At 40.2% G+C, this 13254-nt stretch overlaps 1 protein-coding gene across 23 annotated transcripts in view; it reads right to left on the bottom strand.

Moving 5' to 3' along the window:
• The window catches only part of ANK2 (ankyrin 2), a 598819-nt gene that overhangs the window by 229334 nt on the left and 356231 nt on the right, over window positions 1-13254 (bottom strand). For 4 of the 23 annotated variants that reach the window (XM_030564751.1, XM_030564750.1, XM_030564752.1 and 1 more), the window contains exon 1: window positions 6352-6600. The exons of 18 other annotated variants lie outside the window; for them this stretch is intronic. In XM_030564751.1, the coding sequence (XP_030420611.1) occupies window positions 6352-6486 (135 nt within the window). In that variant the 5' untranslated portion in view covers window positions 6487-6600. Of the gene's footprint in view, window positions 1-6351; window positions 6602-13254 lie in introns of those variants that run through there. One more of the 23 variants, XM_030564759.1, reaches the window with a different exon arrangement.

Here is a 13254-nt window from a genome sequence, read left to right as displayed (position 1 = left end):
TTAATATAGTTTGTATTTATTTGGTATATGAGGTGCTTATAGCTCTCTTCTACTAGAGGAAGAAGTTGCAGCCACAAAGAAATAAAGTGTGTAATTATATTTAAGATTTAGTGTGTCACTATGAAAAAAATATTACCAGCTATGACAGAATAGGCTTAGCAAGGTATTGCAGAAAAGGGGCTAAGAAAATAAAACAAGGTCCAACGTTCACGTACGCTGTTATCTCAAACATCTTTTGGGTGATAAATTAATTAATGCAGTAGTTTTAATATGTGTAAGTGACACTTTCAGAGCAAGTCATACTAGGTCTCATAAGAGATTTGTGTTTTTAAGAGATAAAGGGATCTGCAGCAAGTTGTATTCGACACACTGAGCTTCCTCTAACTTCCAGCACGTATATTTTTATTCAACAAACATATAACTAATGAGGAAATTAAAGTCTTGCTAACAGTTCCTGGAGCATTACAAATGTATACAAAGTAGAGATAATGCATTCAGCATGGAGATTTTTTCAGGATTCTGGAGCTCTGAATAGCTTTCCAATGGGATATTTTAGGGAAAAATTACTTTTCAATTGCTATGGTTTGTGGTTCTAACATGAAAAATCCCATTTGTTCACTATTAATGTTTAAGTTTCCTTGTACCCCGTTACTGTTTCTCAAAGCAATAATGATATATGGCATTGTTCCAAACCCTTGACTTTTTTTGCTCCTTCAGGACTCCAGAACCATACAACTTTTATGTTTTTCTTAGCCATCAGTAGTTCCTCTTTCCAGGTGACTTGAGATTGTCTTCCTACTGATATGTAAAGATGCTAACCCAATCATGTTTCCAAAACCAATAAGGACCCCAGTTCAGCAAAGCTCTTAAGTGTGTGCTTAATTTTCAGCATCGGCTTAAGACTTATTGACTTCAATTAAAACATGTTCCTTATACTAAGTGCTTATATTCTTTGGTGAACAGAGATGGACTTAAAACATATGCTTAATTACTTTGCTGAATCTGGGCCAATATCGTCATCAATAGCAGCAGACAACAGTGATGCAAAACCTTGTTCAGTATCAAAATCAACCTTGGTTTGAATCCAAGCTGCAAAAGTCTTCTATAAAACCTTTGTAGTACTTAGCTCTTTAGCTGTCACAGACATTTGTACGAGTCCTCCCACCATATTCATTAGTCTGGTATAGTGGACTCACTGCCAGCTGCCTTTTCCTAAGTCAATGAAAGACTTGTGAGAGCAAAGAAAAATTTGGATACAGCACTTGTCATGGGGTGGCTGACCTCTTTAAGTGAAACAGATCCAGCTCCTCCATGCCAGAGTACCTGCTCCTTCCCACTTGGCTAATTAAGAAGGCTGGGCAGCACCTGGAGGCTACAAAAAAAATGGTTAGGGAGACTCCCAGTGAGTTTGAGCAGACTGGTTCAGTCAGGAATGTAAGGAGATAAAAATGGCCAGAAATTGATTGTGGTTCCTGGCAGAAGGCAAGAGAGGAGCAAGAGGGGGTTTGGTGGCTGGCTTCCCCAGGCTGAGGGCTGAAGGCAAGAGCAGCAGCAGCAGAGGGAGTTTTCTGCTGGCTCTAAGCTGGAGATCTGGAGCCAGGGGTCAAAGAGGACTGATGGCAGGGGAATGGTGGAGAAGCTAACCTGCTGACATCTCCAGGAATGGAGAGCAGATGCAGAAGGAACTATGAGAGCGCCAGGGGAAATGAAGTATGCTCCCCTAGCCAGGATGCTCCCCTAGAGAGCAATTCCCATGGGAAGGAGCAGGGTTTCACTCCAGTTGGAAGGGCTGGGATAGCTGTCCTGGTACAAGGACAGGAGAGGACTGATAGAGTGTCCATGCATGGTGGAAGGTGCTGGTGTGTGATATGTGGGGTGTCGTGGGATAAGACATCAGGTGATCTTTAATGACTGTTTGCAGAGGGGTGAGAAATGAACTCCATGTCTGAAACTTGTATTATAGACTCTTATAAACTATGTTCTGGTGGTAAATACTGTTGATCGACTAGAGAATAAGTGTGCATGGAATCAGAGGGGAAACTTAGGCAGGCTTGCCAGTCATGCCATAGCCTGCAACAGGAAGGCATTCCAATCAGTGGCACCCTATGACAGTCCTGTGAAAATTTTGTATCAGTATTTTGACTTGCTGCATGACCCAAGCTGAGGCTGCTACACTGTGCTGTGTCAGATTTCCAAATATGGTTTTAAAATATATAGTTAGGTTTCATCATCAATACAGTCTGCTTCAGCAGAACAAGCTTAACTTTAAGCACGTGAGTAGTCCCATGTGCTTAAAATTAAACATTTTATGTAAGGTCCCAGGTAAGGAAACTCAAATCAGTGGATCCAAGTCCAGATTGTATTGGTCACATTTACTTTAGAAAGCAGAACATTGGAAGGGTTTATGTATTAAAAACCAAGGAAGTTGGGTATAAAGAATAAAAGCCTTGATCACGGTTGGATAATCCTAAAAAAGCTCATGTTCCAATACGTCTGTTAATCTATGAGGTATCACAGGACTCTTTGCTGCTCTTATAAAAAGAAAAAAACCTCACATTTCTTCTTCTGGTGAGATAGACTACAGGAGATACACAGAGTGGGTACTACTGAAAACTCAACACCTGTTCCTTCATTGCAACTCTGGTTAAAGGGATATCAAACTAAAAACCGTACAGGAAGATATCACGATTACTGGAGTGGTGAAAGTGGAGTTTTCATTTACGCCCACTGTGGCTAGAGAGACCAAACTTGGTTTCATAGGCTTCCATAGGATTCATGCAACCAGTCAAGTAACCAGCTGCCCTCTGGATAATCTCCTTTTGCCTGCTCATATTAAGAGCACCACCACCATCCCCTTGACTGGAATTTACATTTAGATGGTATTCTGGGTTGATGAAATCCTCATTTCTGTTCTTCATTAATTGCCACATCTGCTTTTTGTATGTTTTTATACTTCACTTTAATAATATCAGTAAATTATTCTCTCTCCTTAATTCCCAGTTGAATTTAAACCATAACCCCCCCACACACACACTTTAGAGCCAAATACAGGGAATTTGGTCCTTAGTCTCCAAATAATCTGTATCTGAAATTATTATAAATGTCTTATCCGAGCACATAATGGTACCCAAATCTCAAGTATCATACCCAGGACTGAATAACATTTTCCTTCAGCTACATAAAATATTCAGATAAGCTGGATGACCACAAACCAAAAAACGTCAGATCCAAATCATCCAGTCTCTCTATAATGGACGAATTCTGAAGAGTCAAAAATGTGAGCAGGCTCTGATTTGGACCTTCATTTTTAACCCCCCATTTTGGGAATGTTTTTATCCATGGCTTTGTATTAGCCTATTAACATATTATGAAGGTTGGTTTCACTTTCATTTAAATTCGATTTAGTTGTCACACAAGGTTTTAGTTGTGTGTTTGAGTATAAACCTACCCAGGTGCATTTTCTGCCTTCATGTATGATCTAAGGAAAGGCTATGTTCCACCAAGTCCAATACACTGACCACAGGAAGGAATCACTCCTCCTTAGAATGACATAGTGGAAGTCATGCACCGAAAAGGTCAGAATGCAGTCTACTCTACTCAGTCTCAAACACTCACATGTGTGATCAGACCACACTTCTATTAGAGTAGCAGCAAGATTAGGCAAGGAGGGTATGAAAGGAAGGGAGAAAAATTACTGAGAGTCTGTCAAACTCTGGCTTTCTGAAATTTGAGACCCATCTCTTAGTAATAAAAATATAAATCATTCTAGAGTAGTTTATTTTCTTAAAATCTTTAGCAACAGACTTACTTGATTTTTTTTAAAATAGCCTTTTAAAAATGAGCCCTGCTTGCTTAAAACAAACAAAAAAAACCCACCATATCCAGCAGTTTGACATCTCACCTGAAAAAGTTATTTTGCACAATACAGACAATTCTGGAAAGCTGAGTGAAAGTACTGTTTCCAACACACGGAAAGATTTCTTTAGTGAGTGGGGCCTGAAGCAGCAGAGAAAGCTGTTTTTCATTTCAATTTAGAAGGGATCAGATTAATAAAAACAATTTAGCTGTTCAAGATAGCTGTACACCAACTGAATTAAACTTTGGATGTTGCATCTGCTGCAAGTTTTCACTGAGTCACCATCCTCAGCCTGATGCTAATATTTTCCTTTGGTCACTAAGACCCACAGTCTGTCTTGCTGAAAGTAGGACAGTAAAACAAGGTCCCGGTTAAGTAGCAGATAATAGCATAAAAAGACAACAAGGTACTGTGTCAGATACCATACTTGTATTTCAGAAGAGATGATACAGTCACTGGATTTCCCACGTCACCACAAAACTTGGATGACAGTTTCTTTTACAGAGCTATCTTTTTATCTTGTATGAGGAATTGACAACAGTGAATGCAATGAGACTCCATAAGCCAATGCAAGAAAGGAAATTGCCCTTTGTAATTTTCTGGGTCCTTTACAAGTGGAATGAGAAACTTGCCCTCAAGTGACTCCCTCCATCCCTGCCAGTGCCACATAGGACTCAAAAGAACCTCATGATTAATAGTGTTACAGACAGTGTCATCCTGGATGTTTAATCTCTGTCCATTGCCCTGAAGAGCCAATGAAAGTAGTGCTGCCTCTATGCCTCAGGCAGCTCTGAAACCTGATTGAAAAGAATCCAAAATAATTTTGCTGCATTTGGCCTACTACCACCTTTTCAATGACCTCACCTTATGTAGAAAAAGGTCAGAGTCTGCAAAAAAGGATTTCTTTTTAAATCGCAGGCTAAAGGTTTTTAAAGGTTTCAGGCACCTTGCTCTCTCTATAAAGGGTTCTGGAATTCCTCATTAATTTTCACCGATCACAAGTGGCATGAATCCATCTCAAAGGTGGCTGGCTATACACTCCTAGTGAAGCCAGAACCTCGGATTGTGAAAATGGCTGTACATTAGGGAAAGGTAAGTTTGCTCCTTGGACTTTGCCACTGCTTCTATTTTGCCAAATACATTGATTTATACTGACAACTCCTTGCACTGAGAAACATTTGTCTGAAATCTCATGAAGCCGGTGCAGCTGAATGATAGCCCAAACCCTAGAACAGTTCTGCTGTAGGAGATTGTGCAGATGATGAGATTGGAACTGAGAGTTCTATCACATCCATGGAACAGGAGAGCTAAACCTCTCTGTGATTCATATGATCAGAGTCAGATCTTCTGCCAGTGATGCTCTCTCCCCTCTCCTACTTCATCCACTGTAGGTCATTTGTTCACCATGACAACATGAGCAGACAATGAGAGAGGTATATTCACCAAGGAACATATCCAGAATACGTATTCGTGAATGAGTCGACCCAAAAGCCATGAGATAATTCCATAGTTGTCATGACAAAAATCAGTGAATATCAGAGTCAATATCTGCATATATTAAGTCCCCCAAGGCAATTAGCTTTGGTGACCACAGCATTAGCTGCAAAAGTAACTCAGTTAGCTCAAGTGCAAAGTCTGCATCACACTCAGTAAGCAGTACGCTTTTGGTCTCATTGTTTCAATGGGATTACTTGGATAGTCAGAGCAAGGGTGCCAGGATCTGGCCCTGATTGTAGTTTACTATTCATACTGAACCTGGGGAATAAGAGCAACAAAGGAAAAGGGCACTTCCCTTGCTGCTTAACACATACAGAAATTCAATTCACATTGCGTTTTTCCTCTTAGATGCAGGAAAGTTACTCATATGTTTTAATCTGACAGTCATACATGCAAGAAATAAGTATACCTAAATCTAGCTCCTGCAAACACTCATCTGCATTGTCCTTATGTACCTGAGTAGTCCCATTGATTTGAATGGGACTATTCATGGGATTAAGGGTTTGGAGGCAAGGGTCCCTACTATAGAGCCACAAAACCAGAAATAATGTTGCTAGATTTCTAGAGAACAGTGAAACCAGTGATAGATAGTGACTAATCTATCAATGTAGGATGATTTATGGCAGTAAAATAGATTAAAATAGGATATTATATCCATGCTTTCATAGCATTTAAGATCACATGAAGTCCTCTGCTGCCTACATTCCTAGACTACTTGGTACCTGAAAATATATTCAAGCTACTGCTCAGCATAGTGCCAGCTGTCTTTTTCATTACTCTTAGTGCCACAATAGCAAAAGCAACAGCTTAAACACACATACACTCTCTCTCTCTCTCTCTCTCTCTCATTCTTCTACCACACTGCTGAACTGGGGAGACTACTATCCAGCAGCCTCAAAAGGGTTGAGCAAAGAGGTCCCTTTCAAGTCTAAGATCTATAGTTCTAGGACCTTAACCTTTCCCCGTGTCTTTCATCTGTTTCGCCAGTTAAGACTTACCTGAGCCTCGGGATCTTTGCTTTCTTCATTGTTGCATCCATAGTAATCAGGAATTTTATCCAAATCCTCTATGTTCCCTTGTGCTCTTATACTCTTGCCTGTGTGACACGACTGGCAAACTGGTGCATTTCCCATGTCAGTTCTATCAATTCCTGCAAGTGGGTTTATCCTTCACTATGGACTGTGCCCAGTGTTCCCAAAGGGCAGCTGACTTAGACAATGCAGAAAGATGATCATTCAGTTCTATGCTGTGCTCCCTTGAATACCTTCCTTCCCTCCCTGCCTCTCTAGCTGGCCTGTGTCAAAGAGAACTCGAAACCCCAGCAACTGCAGACAGCGTTCAGTGACCATTTCCAATTCAGGCACTGTCTGTCTATTTTTACACCTACTAGGCCAGCTATGCATGTAAATGGAGTTGAGGGGGGAGCTGCTTTCCAGCATACAGTCAGCCTGCATAGCACACAGAGTTGAAGTCCTACTGTGTGAAATGACTCTACATGTGAGGGTTATTGAATTACCCAGTTGCATGCCTTTGACTGTTTTGATTTTTCTCCTACTGCTCTCTGTCTGACTGTGTTTATACAAAGCACTGAATTTCAGAATGTTGCTAATGTCTTGCAAATTTCCAACAGAAGAAAACCCTAATTAATTCAAATGGCATCTATTTGGTTTTTAACAAAACAAAAGACAATCAAAACGTTTGAGCACATTTTTCATTATCATTTATATTAATCATTCTTTTGTCATTTAAAGTTCACTCATTATTAATCATGATGAGCTCATTTTGGATTGATTTGTATGTGGGCTATGGTTTTATAGATATTCAGTTGTAATTTAAGCAAAAATTTCTGACCCTTTTGTTTATGTTAAATCTTGTCTAGACCATGTTTTCATTATTATTTTTTTAAATCAGAGTATAAAGGTTTTCCCTCTGCCTTTGTATTGACCTTCAGGGTTGTATCAGGTAGAACAGCAGCTTATTGAGCATCCTCTTTTGGAACTAGCCCACTATTCCTTAACTTTAAGAGCCTCCCCTGCAGAGCTTAAAACAAGCAAAACTAACAAGGAAATAAATATAGCAGATAGCAAATGCATCTCTAAAGCCAGTGTATCAGTAAATATTGGCTTGTAGTAGAGAATGCTGTATCTTTGCTAAAATATCATCTTAAGGTATATGCATTCAATCTGTAAGTGGAAATGTGTATATGTAGCATGAACTTGGTCTGAAATTCCTCAGAAACTGAATGATGTTCCTCAGAAGCATTAACCCAACATTTTTCTCTTTCAAGTTTCAAAGTATTGCAGTATTAAAATATACAGCAGACACCATGGTGTCCTATTGATTTGTACCCAGTTATCCTTCATATCTGTGAGAGTTATAAGCAGATATTTTCCCCTTTCGGATTATTGACCCATATATAGGATTCATTATGTCAGGTTGATTTATAACTCTACTTTTTTCCTGATTGATAAGACTTTCAATATGGGATTGGTTCAGTTCCCTTGCCAAACCTTGGGCCGTATTATTTATAAACTAATGCACCTTGTGGGATAACATATGTACAAAAGAACTAACAGTATATTACTGCATTCGGGTATATACTTTACCTAGCTATATTTATACCTATAAAGAGGTAGATAAAATCTGATTCACAAAATGTCCCCAATAACATTTCTGCCAGCCATTTAAGCCCAATAGGAAAATAGTTTAAATGATTTCATTCTTAACTCCATATCCAAACAACCTGAACTTAAAGTATAAAAATGTATTAATAAAAAAGCTTTCAGCTCATTTAGATTGTAATAATATAATGTAATATTTATACGCACACATCACACGCTAGTACTCAAAGCTGCTTCATGGTAGTTCAAGCTCCATTAAGTATTACAGTGACCTCTGACACTTCAGTAACTGCATGAGTACAGCCCAGTTATAAAATTGCATAATTTATTTCCCACAACATATGGTAATTGTCATCCATGGTGTTAAAAGACTTTTAATAAATGTAAAAGGGTAATCTGCTCCTCATTGCCTCAGCTTCATTCTCTTCGTGTTCTCCTTGATTTTCTCATAGCCCTGCCCTGATTTATAAACTGTTGTGGTTCAGACAATGGTAATTCCCAGCTCCTGTTACATCTATTATTAAAAAAATAGCAAAAAACAGAAAATGCCAAATACTTGACTCAGACAAAGTTCATATAACCAAGGCTTGTACGTGTAAAAAAAACCCCACACGCTGACACCCACCTACCTGGTTTTTTTTGGTTTGTTTTTGTTTTTTTAACAAGGACATTGTCAATATGAAATCAGGCCAACCAAAAAAAAAATTGAATAAAAAGTAATCTCAGGTACAACACGTGCTCCTGGGGTTCCCGTTGTTATGATGTGACAGTTACAGGCTTTATTTTGGTCTAACTTTCAGATACATAAAAGCTGCCCCACAATTAGGGGAAGAAAGAGGAAATACTGTTATGTCACATAGCTTTAAAACAGAACTTGTAGTTAGTTGAAATTGTTCAGGTAAAGTTCACATAAGTCCTTGGGTGACAGATTGAATAGGTAGAGGGCAAGTGGAACAGTTAAGCTATATGAAAAATTCATTTATCCCATGGATCTCCAATTTATCACTTGAATATCACCACCACGTGTGGTATATATTCTGGTATCTATATAACTAGTGTGCCAAAGAGGTTCTTTACTGCAATGAACTGCCCCCTCCTATCCAGTCATACCAAATTAATAGGTCATGCTCCCTCATTTGCGACACCAAACCATTTCTTCACACAAAGATCATGTTGTCAGGAATTGAGGTTAAATCCCTAATGGTTACATTATCTGCTCTATATTGGGATATTTTAAGTACTCCAGTTGTTGGTAAATAAATTCATTTTCTCCTTCACTGAATTACCTCTACAGAGTCTCATTCATAAATATGTGCAACAAAGCCATGTGCCCGGAGGTCTTGATCCAGTAAAACACAAACACATGCTTATTTAAAGTTAAGAAGGTATTTATGTGCTTTGCTAGACTGAGACTTGAAGGAGAAAAGACAGCATCTCTTCATCTTAAAGGGACACTGTCAAAGGAGTTAGAGGTAGTTTCAGGGATTACACCTTCTCATGAGTCACCTTGAGTTAGTTGCACAAACATGCCTCTCTTTTTAGACATAACTTTTCTTACCCTACCGCTGTGTGGAAGACCTATACAAACAGGGGAAGCCTGTGAAGCTCTGCCAAATGCACAAATCAAGCAACATTTAAAAAAAAAACCCAGAGAAACATATTATTGTCTCTTTAATGCCTTTCAGATTACCCTTAGCTGTTAATTATAATGGTGGGGAAAACATTCTCAGGCAATAGCACAACTTGCTGATGTGCTAACAAGCCATTTGCCTCAATCAGCTCTACTCCACATTTTAGACCACTGATCAAGGTCAATGAGAGCAGAGTACAGGGGCAACGGCATCTTGTTTTAAAATCATTACTGTGCTATGTACTGTCACAAGTCACCAGTTTTATTCAGAGCTTTAGTTTCTTCAGACCTTCTTCCATCAGCTGGCCGCCTCAGCTGGTGCAGACCCTTGTTCCTTCTTTTTGATAGGTCTCATAGACTCATAGACTCTAGGACTGGAAGGGACCTCGAGAGGTCATCGAGTCCAGTCCCCTGCCCTCATGGCAGGACCAAATACTGTCTCATTTCCTAACTGCATGGATTTGGTAATTCTAAGAAAAACGGTCATTAATGTATGAAAGACAACAACACTTACAGAGAAAGGAAATGGTTCTAAAATGAGCACCAAAATTGTTCCTCTCTAGCTTCATGCACACACTGGGACTTTGCTGTGTGAGGAGGTGACCCTTTTGCATGTGCCGATCATTTCACTGAGTAAAGAACATCTGCAAAACCAAGGGTCCCCAAGAGGATCTAGGCACTAAGTATTGATTTAAAAGATCTACTTGTGATGAAATGTCATAGCACATCACAGATTTTTGAAGAGGGCTGGAAATGGAGAAATGTGAAGGCTTAAATCCATTATGCTTTCTACTGCTGGTGATTTCTGCCCAAACAGATTTGAATAAACAACCTCAGAAATAAATTTTACAGCTGTAAAAACAATGGATTTCCAAGGAACAGCTTCACATAAATGACCAATCTATTCACTGGGCAGCTGGTTAGACATTTTTTCCAGATTAAATTGCTTCGTTTCCCATATTAAAAGCCCAAACACGAGAGGATCTATTTGACCAACTAGCACTTTTCCTGTCAGACATCCTTGTCAGTGCTTAATGCAGCCCCTGCCATGGTAGCTTTTCTGTTCCACTAGTTCCTAACATAAAGTGGTCAATTAATACGAGATGAGCTTATAAAAAAAAGGAAAGAAAGACCAGTGCATCAGCTGGAGGGGAAAATGACGGTCAACACTGAGCAGCATGCATTCCTTAGAAGTAACGCTTGTAGACAGTTACAATCTGTGTAGACATCTGACAGAGCAAGGGATAAGCTTTCTGCCAGAGTCCTTTTAACAATATCACTGTTGTTTGTCAAAATGGTTCAAAGTCATTAGGGCAAATTACTCAGAAAGCAAACATTTTCATGTTTTGCCAAACTTAGTTAGGGCATGATATTCAAACAAAGGATGTATCTTGGGATGTAGGATTCAAAGTCCTCATGGAGGGACATAATTGCAATATCTTGTAAGTTCCCATGCTCTTTTTGTAATTGTTGTTATCTGGGCTGCACTATTGTTTTTCAAATCTATCATCTAACGAACCAAAAACAAAGGCCTGGTTTTCAATTATGATGCTTTAGTGTAGACATTAAAGTATCTTAGTCCCTGTTTATAAATAATAAACTAGATTCTGTTCTGAATTACACCAGAGTAAATCAAGAGTAACTTGTCTGAAACCAGTGAAGTTACTCCAGATTTATACCTTGTTAGATGAAAACAGAACCTGATTCAATCTCTGTAGCTAGCATAACACATGCATAACCAGTTTAAACATTCACACTACATCCTCTGTAAAGATTGGTTTTCTTTGTTTTTTTTAATGAAATCACGAAGTTTGAAAACGTGTTAGGTCATTCACAGAGCCCTAATGTTGGGTCTAAACTTTTGGTGAACTTTGGAGCCAAAAAACACCCAGACTGGCCGTCTCTGCATAATCCTTTCTGAACCTTTTTTGAACAAAGCACTGACCTGCAAACTACTCATGACACCCCCTTCCTCAAGTAGCCATTAGCCTTTTATCTCTATGCATTTACTTCTTAAACTTGCTCTTCCTGTAAAATCTTGATTGATTATGCATGACCATTATCTTTTGTTAATCACTTTGTTTACTTCTGTGTATAAATATTGATGCCCACCCCTAATAAAGGGGCCACACTTATTCTAAAGCTTTTGGGGTAGTGTGTGCCCGTTGATCAACGCATTTGTGTCTGGTCTCTGACAGAATTGTGGGCCCATATTCCAACTCCGCAGCAACCTCGGGTGTTGGAGAGGTGAGTGAGGACTTGCTTTATTACCTAACAATTTGGGGGCTCGTCCGGGATTCCTTCTGGTGCGGTACCTCTGTCCAGTGGTCAGACCACTCATATATGAATTGGCAAGGCGCCACAGGAGATTTCTCCTAGCCAATTCAATATTGAGGGGTCGTGTATTGGACAGCAGGGTAAACGCCAGTTGGAGGGCTCCTGTCAGACACCATGGGTCAAGGGACTAGCGTGCCTCTTGAGAGTCCGTTGGGGATTGTAAATAAGTTATGGAATGAAGGGAAACTCCCAGTACAGACAGGAATGTCTAGGAAGAAGTTGTACACACTATGTGTAAGGAATTGGACTGGGTATACCGCGGTATTGGCCGACTCGGAGATGAGGTGGCCTTCGTATGGCTCTTTCGAGCAGGCTGCCTTAAGAGGAGTAAAGAGCCAGATCGAAAAAGACCATCCGGGACAGTTATGTTACTGGTTTTGTTGGGACACAGCAGCAGAGCTGTGGAAATCTTTAAAATTATGGCAGTCAGGTACTCTCCCGAGAGTGAACCCCCTCCAGGTTATTTCGATGAAGGGTGTAGACCACGGCGTGTTTTGACTCGTCAGCTGGTCCCCTCTGCACCTGCCCCTATTCCTCCTCCGCAGGGGAACTCTCTCCTTGTAGCAGAGGGGAATCTGCAGGATCCCAGATTGGAATTTGTGCAGAAGGATGAGGAGGAATTGGAGGGGCCAACCTCGGGAGGAGTAGTTACTAGGCTTAGGTCCAAGCAGGTACAGCAGGGTGCATGCCCCCCCCCCTGAGGATAGCCTAGAGGATGTCTCTGTCAAATCTCTTGCGAATAATAAAAGTATGGTTATAGAGATGCCTTTACAGGTGCACGATCAACCTTATATGAGCAATGATGGACAATTGCAACATGCTAGTATTGTGGAATATAAAGGATGGCTAGAATGGGATTTGAAAGAGTGGGGACAGTTGTCAGGGTCTTTTGGGGAAAATCCCCGAAAGATCATAGAACTTCTAGAAAGATTGTTTTTAAGTTATAATCCTACTTATACGGATGTGGATCAGTTGTTAAGTAGAGTTTTGACTGGAGAAGAACGTAGTAGATTGTGGATGGCAGAAAGGACATGGGGAGATAGCAATGCAGCTAATGTTACTTGGATGGATAGGCGGGATCTGGCCGCTGGCTGGAATCCCCTAGACTGGACTCAGCTAAGGCTGACTCAGCTGCGAACAGATAGAGAGCGATTGTTAGAGAGACTCAAGGAAATGGCTCGCCGCTCGCCTAATCAGGCTAAGTTCATGCAGATTCGGCAGGAATCTGATGAGCCGCCCAGAAAGTTCTGGTCGAGGCTATTGGAGGGGGCCCGAATGTTCACTCAGATGGATCCTGAGAGAGAAGCAGACCA

Source organism: Gopherus evgoodei, chromosome 5 (genome assembly GCF_007399415.2).
Source record: "Gopherus evgoodei ecotype Sinaloan lineage chromosome 5, rGopEvg1_v1.p, whole genome shotgun sequence".
In the NCBI taxonomy this organism is placed as follows: domain Eukaryota; kingdom Metazoa; phylum Chordata; order Testudines; family Testudinidae; genus Gopherus; species Gopherus evgoodei.
This window is presented reverse-complemented; position numbering and strand designations above follow the sequence as displayed.